Source organism: Neophocaena asiaeorientalis, unplaced genomic scaffold (assembly GCF_003031525.2).
Source record: "Neophocaena asiaeorientalis asiaeorientalis breed wild unplaced genomic scaffold, Neophocaena_asiaeorientalis_V1.1 scaffold177, whole genome shotgun sequence".
Classification (NCBI taxonomy): Eukaryota; Metazoa; Chordata; class Mammalia; order Artiodactyla; family Phocoenidae; genus Neophocaena; species Neophocaena asiaeorientalis.
Genome location: NW_020172779.1, coordinates 22,554,455 through 22,573,825, shown reverse-complemented (window position 1 = coordinate 22,573,825; position 19,371 = coordinate 22,554,455). Strand labels below are relative to the sequence as shown.

Genomic DNA, 19,371 nt, shown 5'->3' with positions numbered 1-19,371 from the left:
CCACCCCCTGCCCCGACCAGAGGCCAGGCCTGTGGGCAGGTCTGACAGGCAGGCACATGACGCCAGCGGTCCCTGGCGGGAGCAGATGGCGCCACAGCGTCACTGGCGGCCTGGGTGACTGCCCCGGAAGCCGCGCTCACCAACAGTGATCAGATTGCACTGTCACCCTCAGGCTGGCAGGTGGAGGGCCACCGCGTGCCATCTGGACTGGCCTCCACTGCCACCCCGAGGATGGGTGTCCCCGGCCTGGAAACCAGACTCCAGTATGGCCTGGAGCCGTCCTAAGACCCCCTCCCCACCAGCCCTCACGCTCTGAGCCCCCTCTCTCCCTTCTGTGTCATCGCGTTCCCTTCCCCCATTCACACACAGTAACGCAGCCGCCTGGGCCGCCGTGCAGAGCACTTCCCTCCCGCGGGGGTCTCGCGGCACAGCCCTGGAGCCGCCTTTTTTAACTTGAGGAGACCGAGGCTCAGAGGAGGGCGGACACTGGCCAGAGGGCACTGGCCCAGGACGGGCTCACAGAGCGTCCAGGGAGCGGCCAGGGCTTAGCAGAGGGTGGGCTGCGGAGGAGGGCGTCTCAGGGTCCGGCCTGTGGGGCGCAAAGGGGTTTGGGTTTGGACAGGCCGAGTGAAGTGTCAGAACACTGGTGTGACTGGGTGTGGAGCTCGGGAGACCGAGCTGAGCGGGCCCTGGGAAAGGACGCCCTGGGGCGAGCCAGGGAGAGGGCCCTACAGGTGACAGGAGGGCCACCTGCCCAGGCCTCCCACGCGGCTCCGGCTCCGGTGGTGGGGGGCTCAGGGCCAGGCAGCTTGGGGGCGTCCCTTTTTAAACCTGGGATGCTTTGTCATCGCCTCAGGTCCCTAGAATTTCTGAGTGATGTCACTCGTGCCTCCTGCTGCCGGATCCATTTCAGCAGCTGCCTGTGGGAAACCGGATCTGGTCTGGGAAGGGTCATGTGTGTGTTGAGGAACTGTGGCCATCCTGAGCAGCTCTCACCCTGCCCGTCCCGCCTTGGTCCTGGGGAGTGACCTGGTATCAAAAAGGCAGGCGGGAGCTGTGTATTAGCCCGGATGCCCCTTCTGTAGGGTGAGCTCACACTGCAGAAGACACTGCCACCCGCCTGCCCCCAGGCCCAGCCCCACCCAAACCCCAGCTGCCCTGGCTGAGCGTCCACCTGTTCCCTTCCTGTCGCCGCTGACCACTTTGTGAGCAACTCCCCTTCAGGCCACAGTCAGTGACCTCAGAGAGGCCTTGCTTGGTCTGTGCCCTTGGGGTTTTGAGGAGTGTCTTACACGGTGCTTCTGAAACTGTGCGGAGTGGGTACCCGCCAGGGCCTCCAGCCACACGACACAGGCCGCCGTCGGCACATGGCTTCCTCAGGGCCTGGGAGTGAGGACTTCAGGATTTGTGGCCATACACATCTTTTTTGTTTTTATCTTATGACGCTTTAAATAAGCTATTCTTAGCTACTGCAGAACCAGGTGGCATTCCCAGACCCCACTCAGGTCACGCGTCCCTGGGTTCTCTTCCAGGCAGAGGGAGGTGGCAGGGAAGCCCCACCACCCACTGTTCCTGGGACCACTTGCCTTGAGGCAAGACTACTGGCCAAGGACTTCCCTAGTGGCGCAGAGGTTAAGAATCCTCCCGCCAACGCAGGGGACACGGGTTCGAACCCTGGTCTGGGAAGATCCCACATGCCGCGGAGCAACTAAGCCCATGCGCCACAACTGCTGAGCCTGCACTCTAGAGCCCGTGAGCCACAGCTACTGAGCCCGCGTGCCACAACTACTGAAGCCCGCACGCCTAGAGCTCATGCTCCGCAACAAGAGAAGCCACCGCAGTGACAAGCCTGCGCACCGCTACGAAGAGTAGCCCCTGCTCGCTGCAACTAGAGAAAGCCCACGCATAACAATGAAGACCCAACGCAGCCAAAATTTAATTAATTAATTAAAAAAAAAAAAGTCCACTGGCCGGCAACCAGGGTGGCCTCGGGGAGCTGTGCCACCAGACCTAGTCCCTGAGCCTTCGTCCCCGTCCGCTTCTGCCGTCTCGCCTCGGCCTCTCCCCTGCACAGGGCTGGGAGGTGGCCTGGCAGGGGCCCAGGAGGGCAAGAGGTTTCCTGGAGGGGTGGCAGTGCCTGAGCTGAGGGTGGGGCATCCCAGGGGGCTGGTGCCAGGCAGGTGAGCAGGGAGAGGGCAGAGCCGGGGCGGTGGGCCTGGAGTGACCCGGCCTCTCCCCACCACAGGCCGCTTGGACCCTGCCAGCAGCTGCAGCCGCTCCCTGGCCAGGTACGTCCCTTGGGGTTGGGGGCGGGGGTGCTCCTCGTCCTCCCGGGGCTCACGGACGTCTGCCCCCTCCCCAGCCGGGCCGTGCAGCGCAGCCTGGCCATCGTGCGGCAGGCGCGGCAGAGGCGGCGGCGGAGGAAGGAGGAGTACTGCATGTACTACAACCGCTTCGGCAGGTGCAACCGCGGCGAGCACTGCCCCTACATCCACGACCCCGAGAAGGTGGCCGTGTGCACCAGGTGCGCCCACTGGGGCCTCCCTGCGGGTGGGGTGGTGGCTTCCCCGGGCTCCTCGCCCCTCAGACCCTCCCTGTTTGCCTAGGTTTGTTCGGGGCACGTGCAAGAAGACGGACGGGACCTGCCCCTTCTCCCACCACGTCTCCAAGGAGAAGGTGAGTTGCCCCCTGCGCCCGTGGGGCCGGGGGTGGGACCCGGAGGCTCTGCCCCTCCGTCCCGCCACGTGCCCGGTGGCCCCTAGGTGCACCTGGGCTTGGCGAGGGGCAGCTGTGTAGGGCTGGGCCGTGGCGGAGGGGGGCGCACAGTGCGGGGAGCTCTGAGGTCAGGGGTCAGTGCTGGCCGGGGGGCCGCCCACCGCGCGGAGCGGGGGCTGCAGCGGGTCAGAGGAGGCGGGATCCGGCGGAGGCGCTGCTGCTGCTGCAGCTTTTCCCCTTGAGGAACTTGAAAAGAATCAGCATTTTTCTCCCTAGTAGAGCTTCGAATCTCTGCTGTGAGCAATTTGGAAATTCACGTCGAGTTTCGGGTTCATTAGCTCCGGCTCCAAAGCTGGTGTAGGCTCTGAGCTGCCTAACGCAGAAACCCCGCACCAGCGCCCTGAATTAATGTTATTGTTATTTGTGTGGACGTGCTGGGTGCAAACAAGGTTAATTGAAATGAGAACGCAGTTTCCTTTTGATAATGATGCTGACAGCTAGAGGAGTTCCGTTTGGTGCAAGAGTTGGCTTTATTACCCCTTTTTATTAGCGCTAATTTGGGTCCTGTATCAAAACGCACATTAAGGGAATTGTCTGCAGCCGCAGGCCGGCCGCTCCCTTCTGCGCTGCAGTTAAAAGACAATTAAAAATAGTCTCCTCGCTAAATCACCCTTTGTTTCTCTGCTTTCTCTCCTTCGCTCCTCAGCTGTAGTCGTATTCAGCTCCCCCCGACCCCACACCTCTCCCCAGAAAAGTGGCTTTTTGAAGCTCCTGTGTGTCCTCTGCAGGCAGGCGGGAGTCCAGTGGGGTGCAGCGAGGAGTCCGGCCGGGAGAGGCCAGCAGTGGGGGGTACCCGGGGACCACGTGGGCAGGGCAGGCAGGTCTGACAGCGGAGGGAGGAGGCCCCCGAGAGGTGTCAGGCCTGTGGAAGGTGTGAGACCTACAGGGTGACAGCCGTGTGAGCTCCTGGAAAGGTTCCATCCCGCCAGGAGGCTGGCCTGCAGGAGGGGCAGGGCTCACCCCAGGGGCCCCAACTGAGGAGTCAGCCTGGGCGACTTCAGAGGCACACACCCTCCCCTCCCGCTGTCTGCTGGCCCTCAGGCCTCAGTCCCCCCACGGGGGGAGAAGGGGGGCTGCCCACCCTGTGTCCCCCACCAGGTCTCCCCTGGGCCCACCTGCTGACGGGCCAGGGTGCTGGGAGCCTGCCCCCTGCACCCGTCCTCCACAGTGCCCGCCTGCGTTCAGTGCTCAGCAGAGCCCCGTGGCCAGGCTTCACCAGGCCAAGTCAGGTCCCCAGTTCACGGATGCTGCCAGGTGTCCACGCATCAGGCAGCTGGAAACTCTGCTGGATTTCAGGCCCTATGGGCTGACACCCCACCTAGAGCCCCCATGCACTGCCTCCCTCCTACCCCCTAGCCCTGCCCTTCTAGACCAACTTCCTCCTGGCCCATGCCACCCCAGCCCTACACCCTGGAAACCAGGCAGGCTCGGGGCAGGTGATGGACTCAGGTGACAGCACATCTGGGCCTGAGCCAGCCTGCTGGGCTGGGTCCCCCGTCTCAGTATCCTCATCTGGACCGTGTGAGGGCAGACGAGCTCTGCCCGGGCGACCACGCCTTCTGGGGAGGCTGAGGGTCTGACTTCAGGGTGGGCGGCCCCTCCTGCTGGCCAGCGCTGTGTTTATTTCCACAGTCAGTGTGTGGCTCATGCCTGGCGGTGGAGCCCTGGGTGGGGCCCTGGGGTCCTGGCGTTCCTGCCTGTGAAGTGGGGTGAGGAGGGGGGCTCGGGGGAAGTGGCCTGCCCTCAGCCTCACTGCCTTTCCACCCCACCAGATGCCTGTGTGCTCCTACTTCCTGAAAGGGATCTGCAGCAACAGCAACTGTCCCTACAGTCACGTCTACGTGTCCCGCAAGGCGGAGGTCTGCACCGACTTCCTCAAAGGCTACTGCCCACTGGGTGTGAAGGTGAGGGGCGTGGGTGGTGGGAGGGGCTCGCGGGTGTGTCCTCGCCCATCACGCTCACCTGTGGGCTCAGCCCAGCTCAGCACCGGGGCTGCCGTTGTGGGAAAGCCCCCGGCAGCTGAGCAGCCCTCGGCACCGCAGCGCCTTCTGGGAGGGCCCGCCCCCGAGGGCCTGCGGGGCTGGGGGGAGGCTGCACGGGCCATGGGGGACCCCGGAGAGGCCTCCTCGGTCCCGGTGCCCCGAGAGGGAGCCTCCTCACCGGCCTAGGGGCTGCAGCAAGGCCCGCTGCCACCCTTTCCCCACACACTTGTGAGTGACCGCCCTGCCTCAGGGACCCGTGGTCTGCCGTGGGGGACCAGGCCTGGGCCCTGGGCATGGGGAGCGCGTGTCAGTGCGGGGCCAGCTCCCCGGCCCCGGCCCCCGCGTTGCGCACCGCACCCCTCCCTTCCTGTGCCCGGCTCTCTGCAGTCGGTCGAGCCCTTCCCCGAATCCTCTTCCTCCTGCCCCAAGCCTAAGGGCTGGGCCGGCTCCGCAGACCCTGGGCCCCAAGCAGACCCTGGGCCCCAAGCGGAGCCAGCGGTGACCCTGAGGGCGGCCCTTCCTGGAGGCGGGGCCCAGCAGGCAGCTCCAGAGCAGCCCAGGTGGGGGGGGGGCAGGACCCCCAGAGGCTGGGGATGATTATTGTTAGAGATTCCATTTAAATGAAAATATCAAAGCGGTCTTTAAGGTCTGCCTCTATTAGTGGAAGTGCTTACTGCGTCCTTTTCGGGCTGCGAGGCTGCCCCATGATGGATAGCAGCTTGTAATTATAGGTGGGAAAAGCGCTGAGCAGGCCGGATCCGCGGGAGCAGAAGCAGCAGCCTGGGCCGGCGAGGGTTAATTTTATTCTAAATAATATAAAAAGTGCTGAGTTGTCACCTTGCTCCTGAAGTGGAAGTCCTCAGATGGGCCCCAGAGAGTTTATAATATTCCACCGAATCAAGTGGGATTGTTAACCTTGCCTCATAAAGCGCTGGCTTGTTAGAGAGGCGCGTTCCCTTTTCTTGTGAATGATTTAGGCCCGGAGTAGGTCTCTGCCCCTGGGCCTGAGGCTCCGAGGTCAGCCCCTCGTGTCTCCTCACTTTGTCCCTCCGGACTCAGGACACTTGGGGACACGGCGTCCTCCCGCGGGACGCCTGTCACTTCGGCTGGTCCAATGGCCACATGTCACGGGGTCACCGCCACAGAGCTTTCTGCGCGAGCCCCGAGTCCCGTCACTCCTGGCGCTGGCGGCGGGGTCGCCTTGGTCCCTTGCTGTCGGGTCCGTGGAGCAGCTGTTAATGCTCGTGCCGCGGGGGACGCCACTGCGAGGCGCGGCGCTAACGGCCCTGCTGCTCTGTCCACCGCGCTCGGAGCAGCGTCACCAGCGCTGCCCTCAGGGAGAGTGCCCCTTCCCTGCCTGCCCCCACCGGGAGTGGGTAGCAGTGCAGACTCCGCGACCCCCACCGGGACCTCACTGTCGCCGTCCAGTTGCTCACGTGGTCCCCAGGGTGCCTTCTGGCGCTGCAGGACGCGCACCCGCCCTGGAACAGCCGTCCCTCCTGGCGCCCTGGCTCCTCTTCCTCGTGTTCACAGCGTGCGGTCAGGGTGCTCGCTGCAGCTGGGGTGTCGCGCGTCTCCCGCACCTCCTGCTGCAGCTCGCGCGCGGTCTCATCCGCGGCCACCTCTGTACTGCCGCCGCCGCCCGGCTGCGTCCCGGCCCTGGTGCCTGCCTCACATACTCTCCTCGACCTCCTTCTCACCCTGCCCCTGCGTGTGTCAGGCTCCGGGCTTCCAGGGGCGCTCTGCCTGCTGGAGAGGCCCCTCCGCCCCTGTCCCCTGCTTCCTCCTGCCCTTCGGAGGCTCTTTGTCCTGGCATATCAGTCTTCGGAGTCACAGACAGTGTCTCCTTGTCACCGCCTGATAGCTTGCCCCGGGTACCCTTTCTCGGCTGAAATCCTTCCTGTTTTTATGGGAGCGTCCTTCCATTTTTCTCCATGTGGGTCTGGTTCCAGGATCTGCCTCCACTCAAGGCCACGCGCCCCTCCTGTACCTTCTCCGGTTTGGCTTTACGAGCTGCAGTGAGGTGGGGTGGAGGCGAGGCTCCGGATGGGGCTCAGACCCCAGTCCACTCGCGGCCGTGGCCCTGCACAAGTTGTTCACCCTCTGGGCCTCGGTTTCCTTTCTGTAAAATTGGGATAACGGTAGTACTTACCACGTAGGAAGGTTGTGAAGATTAGGACGTTAGTGCAGGGGGCTTCCCTGGTGGCGCAGTGGTTGAGAGTCTGCCTGCCAATGCAGGGGACACGGGTTCGAGCCCTGGTCCGGGAAGATCCCACCTGCCGCAGAGCAACTAAGCCCGTGTGCCACAGCTACTGAGCCCGCGCTCTAGAGCCTGCGAGCCACAACTACTGAGCCCCCGTGCCGCAACTACTGAAGTCCGCGCGCCTAGGGCCCGTGCTCCGCAGCAAGGGAGGCCACCGCAGCGGGAAGCACACGCGCCGCAACGAGAGGTAGCCCCCTCTCACTGCAACTAGAGAAAGCCCACTCGGAGCAACAAAGACCCAGTGCAGCCATAAATAAATAAATGAGTAAGTAAGTAAGTAAACGCGTACATACATACATTAGTGCAGTGCTTCACAGCCCTTTGAGCAGGCCCTGGGGTGTCAGGGAGGCTCCAGTGTCCCTGTTACCCAGCCTGTGGTGTGGGGTGCGACCTCGCTTCGTTTCTTCCACGTAGTGAGCCTTTTCCCGCAGATACGTGCTAAGCTGTCCGTTCTTTTCTCTCTGATTTGTGGTGCCACTTTTTAAAGCCAGCTTTATTGAGGTACAGTTTACATATCGCCCCGTTCATCTGCTGGGCAGGTGTACCCTTCAGTAGGTTTTAGTAAGTTTACGAAGTTGTGCAGCCATCACCACCTCCCGGTGCTGGAGCGTTTCCGTCACCCCAGAACATTCCCTCAACCCTTTCTGTGGTCGGTCCTGTCTCTGCTGCCCCCACCCCACCCCACCCCCAGGACACACTAACGTGCCTCCGTCTGCGTGAACCAGTCTTTTGTGGGCAGCGCACGCGAGGGAGTCCTACCGTGCAGACTCCGGCGTCTGGCTTCCGTCGTGAACGTATTTTTGAGGGTCGTCGTGCTGTGGTCTCGGGCAGCACGCGAGCGGCCCTCCACTGCGTGCAGAGACCACTTTCTGTTTCTCCGCTCGTCGGGGGATGGGCAGTTGGGTTGTGGCCAGTGGGGCTGTTTGGAGTGAGCCTGCTGTGAGCGTCTGCGGGTCTCAGTGTGGACACAGCCTGCAGGGATAGCCGCCTGCACCGGTCCAGCTCCCACCAGGAGCGAGTGAGGGTCTCATTTTGTCACCTCCTTGCCAGCCCTGTCACCCGTTTAAGTGCACAGGACAGTGGTTTTTGGTGTATTACATTTTTAATTTTGTAACTGTAGTAAACTAAATATAACATAAAATTTGCCCTTGTTGAGTGTACGGTTCAGTGGCATTAATTACGTTTATGATACTGTACGACACCACCACTACGTCCAAAACTTTTCCATCACCCCAGACAGAATCTCTATAAAGAGTCGGCAGTGACTTCCTGTGCCCCCTCTCTCTCCAACTCCTGGCAACCACAGATCTACATTTCGTCTCCATGAATCTGCCTCTTCTAGATATTTAACATAAGTGGAATCTTACAGTATTTGTCCATTCATGTCAGGTTTCTCCCGCTGAGCACCACGCGTTCAGGGTTCACCCCTTTTATGGCTGAGCAACGGCCCATCGTGCGTCCAGACCACACTCGTCTGTCCCCTCCTCTGGGGATGGACACGGGGGTTGTACCTTTTGCATGCTGTGACCATCAACGTACGAGTGGCTCTTCAGGTTACTCCTGTCACTTCCTTTGGGTAGAGAGACACCAGGAGTGGAATTGCCGATTATACGATAATCCTGTATTTAGCTCTTTGAGGGACCACTGGACTTTTCCGTAATGACTGCACTGTTCGCGTCCCCACCAGCAGCGCCCGAGGCTTTCGCTTCCTCCACATCCTCACCCGTGACTTACCTTTCTTACTGGTTAATAGCCATCCAGCGTGTGGCATCTGACTGTGGTTTCAGTTCACAGTGCCTTTTAGAGATTAATGATGTTGAACATATTTTCACATGCTTCTTGGTCACTGGTCTATCTCTTTTGGAGAAATTTCTCTTCAAGTCCTTGCCTTTTTTCCTTTTTTTTTTTTTTTGGCTGTGCCCCGTGGCACGTGGGATCTTAGTTCCCCGACCAGGGATCAAGCCCGCGCCCCCTGCGTTGGAGCGTGGAGTCTTAACCACTGGACCGCCAGGGAAGTCCCTTCTGCCCATGTTTGAATTGGGCTGTTTGGGAGTTTTTTGTTGTTGTTGAGTTATAGGAGTTCTTTATACACTCTGAATACTAACCCCTTATTGGAGATATGATTTGCATATTTCTCTTCTGTTCTGTGCGTTGTCTTTTCACTCTCTTCGTAGTGTGCCGTGATGCACAGAAGTTTTTCATTTTGTTTAAGTGCAGTTTATTTGTTTTTCTATTGCCTGTGCTTTTGGTGTGATATCTAACTTATCTGTGTCAAGTCCAATGTCATGAAGCTTTTCCCTTGTGTTTCCTTATAAGAGTTTTATAGTTTTAGCTCTAAAGTTTAGGTCTGTGGTCCATTTTGAGTTAATTTTTGCATATGGTATTAAATAAGGACCCAACTTCATTCTTTTGCAAATGGATATCCAGTTTTCCCAGCACCACTTTTTAAAAAATATTTATTTATTTATTTGGTTGCACCGGATCTTAGTTGCAGCAGCCGAGCTCCTTAGTTGCGGCACCAGGGCTCCTTAGTTGTGGTGTGCGGGCTCCTCAGTTGTGGCATGTGAACTCTTAGTTGCGGCATGCATGCGGGATCTAGTTCCCTGACCAGGGATCGAACCCAGGCCCCCTGCATTGGGAGCACGGAGTCTTATCCACTGCGCCACCAGGGAAGTCCCAGCACTGCTTGTTGAAAAGACTGTCCTTTCCCCATTGAAAGATCTTGACACCATTGTTGAAAATTTATTGACCATACTTGAGATGGTTTATTTCTGGCTTCTCTTTTCTATTACATTGGTCTATATGTTTGTGTTTTGATTACTATAGCTTTATAATAAGTTTTGAAATCAGGAAATATGCATCCTTCAAACTTTGTTCTTCTTTGCCAAGGTTGTTTTGGCTATTTAGGGTTCCTTGAGATTCCATGTAAATTTTTGGATGGGTTTTTCTATCTCTGTTTTTTTTTTTTTTTTTTACAAGGTCTTTCGGATTTTAATAGGGATTGCATTAGCTCTGTATATCACTTTCGGTAGTATTGTCATCTTAACGATACTAGGTCTTCCAGTACATGAATGCATGATGTGTTTTCATTTATTTAGACCTTCATTAATTTCTTTCAGCAGTATTTTGTAGTTTGCAGTGTATAAGTCTCTTGCCTCCTTGGTTAAATTTACTCCTGAGTGTTGGGCTTCCCTGGTGGCACAGGTATTAGGAATCCGCCTGCCAATGCAGGGGACACGGGTTCGAGCCCTGGTCCGGGAATATCCCACATGCCACAGAGCAACTAAGCCCGTGATCCACAAGTACTGAGCCTGCACTCTAGAGCCCACGAGCCACAACTACTGAGCCCACGTGCCACAACTACTGAAGCCCGAGCGCCTAGAGCCCGCTCTCTGCCACCGTGGTGAGAAACCCGCGCACCGCAACGAAGAGTAGCCCCCACTCGCCGCAACTAGAGAAAGCCCGCGCGCAGCAACGAAGACCCAGTGCAGCCATCCATAACTAAATAAGTAAATAAATAAATCCTGAGTGTTTTATAGTTTTTGATGTTATTTAAATGGGATTGTTTTTTAATTTCCTTTTTAGATCATTCATTATAAATGTATAGTAATGCAGTTGATTTTTTTTTCTGTACGCGAGCCCCTCACTGCTGTGGCCCCTCCCGCCGCAGAGCACAGGCTCCGGACACGGAGGCCCAGCGGCCATGGGTCACGGGCCCAGCCGCTCCACTGCACGTGGGATCCACCTGGACCGGGGCACGAACCCGTGTCCCCTGCATCGGCAGGCGGACTCTCAACCACTGCGCCACCAGGGAAGCCCCTGCAGTTGATTTTTGTGTGTTCATTTTATATCCTAAAATTTTGCTGAATTCATTTATTAACTCTAACAATTTTTTTGTGGATTCTTCAGGGTTTTCTACATACAAGATCATGTCATCTGCTAACAGAGATCATTTTCTTCCTTTTTGATTTGGATGCCTTTTAGTCTTTTCTCTCTCCCTTCCTCCCTCCCTCCCTCCCTTCTTTACTTCCTTCATTTTTTTTGCCGAATTGCTCCGGCTAGAGCTTCTAGTACTACGTTGAATAAAAGTGAACGACGGGGCTATCCTTGTCTCGTTCTTCATCTTATAGAATAGCTTTCAGTCTTTCACTGTTGAGTGTGCTGTTAGCTGAGGGCTTGTCGTACGTGGCCTTTATTGTGTTGAGGTTATTCTCCGCCAGTCCTAGTTTATTTGGTGTTTTTATTATGGAAACGTGCTGAGTCCTGTCAAATCTTTTTTGTATCCGTTGAGATAATCGTGTGGGGTCTCTCCCTTCATTCTATTAAGCTGGGCAGTAAACATGTTGATCACCTTGATCAGCCACAGTCACATGGATTGATTTTTGGAGGTTGAACCATCTTTGCATCCTGAGACTAAATCCCTCCGGGTCACGAGGTATAACCCTAACGCGCCACTAGTTCAGTTTTACAGTGTTTTGTTGAGGACTCACATCTGTATTCGTGAGTAACATTGATCTGTAGTTTCCTTTTCTTGTAGTGTCTTTGTCTGGTCTTGGAATCAAGGTAAGACTAGCCTCATAGATTGTTTTGACTGTTGTAAGTTAGGAAGTATTCTTGCCTCTTCAGTTTTTTGGAAGAATCTAAGAAGAATAGGTATCAGTTCTTCTATGCATGTTCAGTAGAGTTCACCTGTTGAAACCATCTGGTCTTGGGCTTTTCCTTGTGGGGAGGCTTCTGTTACCGATTCAGTCTCTGCGCTATACAGTTGACCCTTGAACAGCACGGCGGGGGGCAGTCAGGGGCACCAACACCCTCCACCCCCCGGCGCAGTTGAAAATCCACATACAGCTTTACAGCTATTCCTCCGTGTACGTGGTTCCCTGCCAGCTGCTCTTGGTGTGATGAGTCGTTTCCTATTGAAACCTGGATGTTTGGGTTGTTATGAGAGTCTGGATCTTATTTAAACCTTCTGTTTCAGCAGGTTTCCCCTGAGTCCACTCTAGGAGGTGGGCAGGGGGCGTGCAGGTAGAAATCCTGGTCCCCCCACTCGGCCTTCACTGACCCCTGAGGAGGGGTCTCCCTGGTGGTCCTGGGTGGACGGCAGTACTCGCTTCCCACTCGGCCTCCTCCGGCACCATCCTAGCAGGGCAGGGAGGGATGCCAGGGTCAAGGCTCCCCACTCAGCCTTTGCTGGCCCGGGTGCGAGGGGCCACCCCTTATCTGCACCCGCTGACACTTCCGAGTTGTCAACTTCTTCTGCTCCAGGTCAGGATGGCGAGGCAACAGGAAGTCCCAAGAGGCACCACCGTGTCACTTCTTGGGTCCCCAGGTCCCTGGTGGCCTGCCTCCTCTCTGCCTTTTATGGTCTTCCTACGGTTGTCAGGGTCTGGTGGTGCTTAGTGGAGGAGTAGGGACAAATACGTCTCCTTCGTCTTCCAGGAAGTGGCAGTCCCTTCTATTTCTTTCTTTTGCCAGTTTTGACTTATTTTCCCCCAGAAGTTGATCTGCTTTATCGAGGTTTTCAATGTATTGGTATGCCTTTGTGTGTATAACATTCTCCATTGCATCTTGAGCTCTTAACCTTTTCCATCTGTATTTAGTTGGCATTTTCTCGCCTTTTCTCTGGGCTGTCTCGCCCGAGGCTTGCCCATCTAATTGTCCTTTTCAGACAACAGGTCTCACCCTTGGGATCAGCTTCTGTTGCTGCAGGGCCCTGGTCTTGCAGTGGCCTCTGATGCCCTCAGAAGGAGTCCAGCGGGCACCTGGACTGGGAGGGGGCGGCCTGTTCTCTGCATGGGCCCCGGCACCGAGGGCTCGGCATTTATCGTGTGACGAGCATCTTCTTGGGGATCGTGTAGATTTACCGGAAGGTTGCAGATGGTGCAGAGAAGGGCCTGCGCACCCTCCACCCAGGCTCCTGCACTGCTAGGATCTTGTCTTTTTTTAAATACCATTTTGGTAAGTGCCGTTTATTTATTTATTTTTGGCTGCGCTGGGTCTCTTGCTGCACGCGGGCTTTCTCTAGTTGTGGCGAGCGGGGCCTACTCTTAGTTGCGGTGCGCAGGCTTCTCCTTGCGGTGGCTTCTCTTGTTGTGGAGCACGGGCTCTAGGCGTGCGGGCTTCAGTAGTTGTGGCTCGCGGGCTCTAGAGCGCAGGCTCAGTAGTTGAGGCGCACGGGCTTAGTTGCTCCGCGGCGTGTGGGATCTTCCTGGACCAGGGCTCGAACCCGTGTCCCCTGCATTGGCAGGCAGATTCTTAACCACGGCGTCACCAGGAAGACCCTAGTGTCTTACATAGCTGTAACTGTCTGTCAAAAGGTGCGTTACTACCAGCTTAACTTGAGGCCTTGTTCGGATTTTACCCCGTTTCCCCCTCATTTCTATTCTCTGTTCTAGGATATCACACTGCATTTGGGTGCCAATATTGGAATGAATGATGAAGTGATTGAGGCAGGGCCTCCACGGACAGTGGCCAAGAGTAGGCACACTCGAGAGGCCTGCAGAGGGGCCAGTGGTGGGCAGAGGTGGAGAGGGAGGGGGTTTCCAAGCTGGAAAAGGGGGCAGCTTTGGTTTGGGGGGGTGGAAAGGAAGCTGGTGAGTCACCGGGGACGTTGATGGCCCCCCCAGTGGAGGTGTCGCCGGCCCCTGAGGGAGGACCTGGCCCCCGCGGGAGGGCGGAAGTGAGTGGGCGGGACCCAGGTAGAGTGTGAGGGCCAACGGCCCCTGGGCCGCGCCAGCATGTGGGGCTGCTGTGGACAAGCCAGATGGAAGAGTCCGACATGTTGCTGGCCAAGGAGGCGAGGACCCGCAGCCCCACGCCAGCTCCTCCACAGTCACCACCAGGCCTGGCGCAGTCGGCCAGCGGGGCCGTGCCCTGGACAGAGTGGCCCCCAGGAGCCGTGGTGGCTGAGGGGCGAGCTCAGGTGTGCGGCTCAGTGGTCCTCCTGGCCTCGCCCCTGCAGAAGGGCTTCTGGAGGGCAGGCTGGCGTCTTGGGGACAGTCTGTGCCGCGGGCTCTGCCGCTCCCGAGGGGACCAGAGCTTTAGAGCCCTTGGAGAGCGACAGCCACTGGCACGGAGTGTGTGGCGGGTCGCTGTAGTCGGAACCTCCAGGCGACTCCCAGAGGCTGTGCCCACACGTTCATCGTGACGGCGCCCTCTGTTATCTTTTTGATCATTTTAAGGATTGAAAGCTACCTTGCATTTTTTAATTCTCCTTTCTCTGATTTAAATGAAGCAGAACGTCTTCCCTAATGTTTAAACCCCTTGTGCCTTCTCTTCTGAAAAATAGCTGAGGTTTTGTTGTTTTGTTTTTAAGTGAATGTGGAGACATTTCTCCAGTGTGTCGGTTTTCTCTTACTGACTCATGGGAAATTTATAAAATATAAATGTGAACATAAAAATATATCATTGTGGGACCTCCCTGGTGATGCAGTGTTTAAGAATCCACCTGCCAGGGCTTCCCTGATGGCGCAGTGGTTAAGAATCCGGCTGCCAATGCCGGGGACACCGGTTCAAGACCTGGTCTGGGAAGATCCCACGTGCCGCGGAGTAATAAGAATCCACCTGCCAATGCAGGGGACACGGGTTCGAGCCCTGGCCCGGGAAGATCCCACATGCCTTGGAGCACCTAAGCCCGCGAGCCACAACTGCTGAGCCCGCGTACCACAACTACTGAAGCCTGTGTGCCTAGAGCCCGTGCTCTGCAACAAGAGAGGCCGCTGCAGTGAGAAGCCCGCACACCGCAGTGAAGAGTAGCCCCCGCTCGCCGCAACTAGAGAAAGCCCAGGCGCAGCAACAAAGACACAATGCAGCTAAAAATAAATAAATATTTTTTAAATTAAAAAAAAAAAAATATATATAGCAATGTAAAATATTCTGAATATTAATCTTTTGTCATTCACATTAGTGGCAAGTATCTTCAGTTTGTCATTTATTTTTTTACTTCTTTGTGATGTTTCTTTTTAATATTTATTTATTTATTTAGCTGCACTGGGTCTTAGTTATGGCATGTGGGGTCTTTAGTTGCGGCATGTAGGATCCAGTTCCCTGATAGGGATCGAACCCAGGCCTCCTGCATTGGGACCATCAGGGAAGTCCCATCTTTGTGATGTATTCTTCCCGGACCGGGGCACGAACCCGTGTCCCCTGCATCGGCAGGGGGACTCTCAACCACTGTGCCACCAGGGAAGCCCTGGACATACAACTTTTAATATTGATTTTGTTTCCAGCAACCTTGCTAAACTGTATTAGTAATTGTAGTAAATCATCCATAGGGTTGATTCTCTTGGGTTTCTCTACGTAAACAGTCATATCTTTTGAAGTAACGACCATATTTTCTTCCTTTGAGTTTAAATGCCTTTTCTTTCTTTTTCTGCCCTGCCTGTAAGCCCAGTGTGATATTGACTCGTCATGGCCGTGGGCTTCCAGCCATGCCCCTTGGCAAGTGAGGCTTTCTGGAAGGTTCTATATTAAGCTAAGGAAGTTCCCTTCTATCACGAATTTGCTAAACTTTGAGTTGATGCTGAATTTCATTTTTTTTTAATTTATTTTTGGCTGCGTTGGGTCTTCATTGCTGCACGCGGGCTTTCTCTAGTTGGCGGCAAGTGGGGGCTACTCTTTGTTGCGGTGCACGGGCTTCTCATTGCGGTGGCTTCTCTCGTTGCGGAGCACGGGCTCAAAGCACGCGGGCTTCAGTAGTTGTGGCACGTGGGCTCAGTAGTTGTGGCTCACGGGCTCTAGGGCGCAGGCTCAGGAGTTGCGGCGCACGGGCTTAGTTGCTCCGCGGCGTGTGGGATCTTCCAGGACCAGGGCTCGAACCCGTGTCCCCTGCATTGGCAGGCAGATTCCTAACCACTGCACCACCAGGGAAGTCCCTAAATGTTCTCTTATCATCTGGTTCTGGTCAGGGTTTGGTTCTAAGATTATTCTGGTCCAATAACCTAAGTTGAGAAGTGTTCTCTGCTTTCCTTTTCCGTGGACCAGTTCATGGAAGGTTGGAATGATGCAGCTCTTGGATATATGGTTGAACTACCAGTGAGACCCTGGGCTGGAGCTTCCTTGTTTTTTAACTACTGATTCAGATTCCTGTATGGTCATAGGAATGTTCATTCAGGTTTTATATCAGTTCTTGTCAATTTTTCTAGAATTTGTAGATTTCGTCTGCTTTCAAATTCATTGGCATAAAGTTTGTTCATTGTATCATCTTGATATCTTTTTGCTTTCTATAGTGTCAGCACTTCTGTCATTCCTAATACTGTCCATATGTTCCTTTTCTCTTTATCTCCTTCCCTCTGCTTTCTTTGGGTCATTTTGGTGTTTTCCTTCTAACTTCTGAGGTATGTCCTCTTTACTAATAACACGAGCCTGTAAGGCTGAGGACTTCTCTCCGAGTGCTGCTTCAGCTGCACTTCACAAATTTTGATGGGCTGTTTTGGTGTTATCATTTGGTTCTAAATATCACCTGATTTCCATTGTTCCTTGTTTGACCAATGAATTATTTAGCGGTGACTTTCTTAATTTCCAGCTCTGCGGGGAGTTTTGTGTGGTTGGTTGGTTTTGCCCCTTCCTCAGTGACCTTGGTCTAAGGGGGATGTCGGGCCTTTGAGACCTGAGACTAGCCTGTGTCCACCACGTCTCTGCATAGATTTTCCTCCGTCATTTCACTTTCTCGATAGCTCTCGGACGATTTGAGAAGGTTCTTTACACTCTAGCCTAGGATTCGGTTGTTCTTGGGAGCTAGTTCAGACTAGTTCTTGGGAGCTAGTTCAGCTAGTTCAGACCAGCCATCTCTAGTAGGAAGGTCAGCCAGATGTGAACCCCACGCAGGATTTCACATTTCCCAGTAGCCACCTTAAGAAAGTGAAACAGAAACAGGTGAGATGAGTTTATTTGACCCAGCAGATCACAAATGTCAGCGTGCGACCAGGGAGGAAAGCTCTGTGCCGCCTTTTACCTGGCGCCCCCTGTGCGTTGCACCTGTCACACCGTCCAGGCTCAGAGCAGCCGCGAGGCTCGTGGTCACCGTGGGACAGTGCAGGTCCAGCGCCCTCTAGCCATCTCTCTGTGTGCAGCCCGGTGCTGGGCCCTCTCCACCCAAAGGTCCTTCCTGTCCCCTCTACCTGCCCCAACCCCCCTTATTCCCCAGGAGACCCCGAGGGGCAGCCCTGCATGGCCCCAGCGTCTCCATGTGTCTCTTTTTTATGTGTGCACCAGCGAGGGCGGGGCCACTGGGTTCAGGATCCTGTCACTGGCCAGGCCCAGGGCAGAGGGCCGTGTGGAAAGGAGGGAGGGAGGGAGGGAGGGAGGGAGGGAGAGCAGGCATTGGCCTGAGCCTGCCTTCTGCTCGGGGGTCTGCCCAGCACAAGGATGTGGTGCAGGGGTGCTCGGGCTGTTGCCTGCCTGTCTTCATGCCAGCCCCCAGGCTCCAGTGTGAGGGGCTTCTGGTCCCTTGGGGGCAGCGGGGAGCCAGGTGTGGGGCCAAGAATGGGGTCAATGCCCAGATCCTGCTCACAGAATGGGTACACGCCCCGTGGGGTCCTCGGCCGGCTCTGTCCTGGGTGCTGGGAGCAGAGCTAAGATCAGGGACTCTCGGGGCACGTGCCCGGGGAGAGGTTCTGGGGCCCAGGAGGAAGTGCTCTCGACGCTGTTGCCGTGTATTTCCAGTGGCTGTGCCGGTGGGCACCCTCGAGCTGCTCAGGCACCGGGGCTGGTTTTAAACTCCCCCCTGGGTGGGTTTGACGGGGACTCTGCTTGCAGTGGTTCCCATCCGGGCCTGTCTCCAGCATATCGCCTGTCACCTGGCCCATGAGGCTTGCTGTACCTGGCTCTCTCCTGCTGGGTCGGGCCCCCTAAGCCAGCTGTTGGGTGTGGGGAAGAACAGGACCCCCTCCCCTAGAAGAGCCAGGCAAGAAGTGGGACACAGCCCGGCTGCGGAGTTGGGCCCTGCTGCCCCAGTCCTGGGGACAGGAGGGCCGAGGAAAGGCAGGCCTTGGGCCTGGCGGGCAGAGCTGAGGCTGCCTGTTGCCCGAGCTGCTTGTAGGCCGCCCCCACGGGGTGTAATTAGCACCGTGACAGGTGTGGTGGATCAGGTGTGCAGCCGGCCTCCACCCGGGGCCCCCAGGCCTAGCGCCCCCACCCTGGTCCTCTGCCAGGATGGGTGGGCTGTGGTCAGGAGGAGGGGTTAGCGCCCTGGGAGTCACCACCTCAGCCTGACAGGACCCTCAGTCCAGGCCCAGGGCTGGACTGGCTGGTGCCCTCGACCCTTGGGCCACTCAGGGGCATTTTCTTGATGGGTGGGGTGTGGGGTGTGGGCTGCAGGGCCACTCTGGCCCTCGGGCCTCAGGCCCCCAACAGGAAGCCTTTGGCCCAAGCCTCACCGGGCGGAGCAGGCAGGGCCACCCCAGTGGCGCAGAGGCCTCCACTGGCTCGCCCAGCCACGCCCCTTCTCCCCACAGTGCAAGAAGAAGCACACGCTGCTGTGTCCCGACTTCTCCCGCAGGGGTGTCTGCCCCCGGGGCGCCCAGTGCCAGCTGCTCCACCGCAACCAGAGGCGCCTCGGCCGGCGGGCAGCCACAGCCCCGGCCCCGGAGCCCAACATCACGCCCCCCAGGAGCAGGGCTTCCACCAGCCACGGGCCCAGGTGACGGGGACAGTGGGCGCTGCATGTGTAAGCGCAGGGTGGGGGGTGGTCAGGAAGGAGCCCTCCACCCCGCCGCCACCCAGCTCTGTGGGCTCCAGACCCTAAAAGAAACCTCAGTCCAGAGTCGATCAAGTGACCTCGAGGCGTCCCAGCCACTGGTCCCCAGGCTGGGCGGAGCCAAGGGCATCCCTGGCCCAGACCAAGCCATGCAGGGCTGCCCAGCCGCCACCCTGGGGAGGAAGGTCGGGGCTTCTCAGCTGCCCCCTCCAACTCCCCAGGAGAGGGGAGGGTCCCAGGTGATGCTCACGGCTGGGGCCCCTGTTGTGCTCACCCGCTGTGAGTGTGGGAGCCCGTGTGGATGAGGAAGGCTGCAGAAGGTGAGGACAGGGTCAGCGTGGCATTGCTCCAGGTCCTGTAGCGCCGCCAGCCTGTCCTTGGGCCGAGGGCCAGCCTTGAACCCGCACGGCGATGCCTGATGGCTGCCGGGGCGGGGCGGCGCCGGGAGCCTCGCCGCCGGGACAGGCAGTATACAGGTGGCCGGCCGGCCACCCACCCTCACGCCTCTGCTCCCCTTCATTTCCCGCAGGAAGTCCTTGGCCGCCCAGCGCCCCACCAGGCAGACGTCCAGCTGCCCCACCTCCGCGGCAGCCGGCTCGGCCTCCACCCCGCCTTCCCCACGGCTCTTAGCTGCAGCCTCAGCCTCCTCCTCCTCC

General features: G+C 57.2%; 1 protein-coding gene across 1 annotated transcript in view; it reads left to right on the top strand.

Annotated features, from left to right (window-relative positions):
- Nucleotides 1–19,371, top strand: part of ZC3H3 (zinc finger CCCH-type containing 3) — an 81,323-nt gene that overhangs the window by 59,506 nt on the left and 2,446 nt on the right. The window contains exons 6-11 of the mRNA XM_024741193.1: nucleotides 2,246–2,288; nucleotides 2,363–2,524; nucleotides 2,607–2,676; nucleotides 4,548–4,679; nucleotides 18,474–18,658; nucleotides 19,245–19,370. Of these exons, the coding sequence (XP_024596961.1) occupies nucleotides 2,246–2,288; nucleotides 2,363–2,524; nucleotides 2,607–2,676; nucleotides 4,548–4,679; nucleotides 18,474–18,658; nucleotides 19,245–19,370 (718 nt within the window). The remainder of the gene's footprint in view (nucleotides 1–2,245; nucleotides 2,289–2,362; nucleotides 2,525–2,606; nucleotides 2,677–4,547; nucleotides 4,680–18,473; nucleotides 18,659–19,244; nucleotide 19,371) is intronic.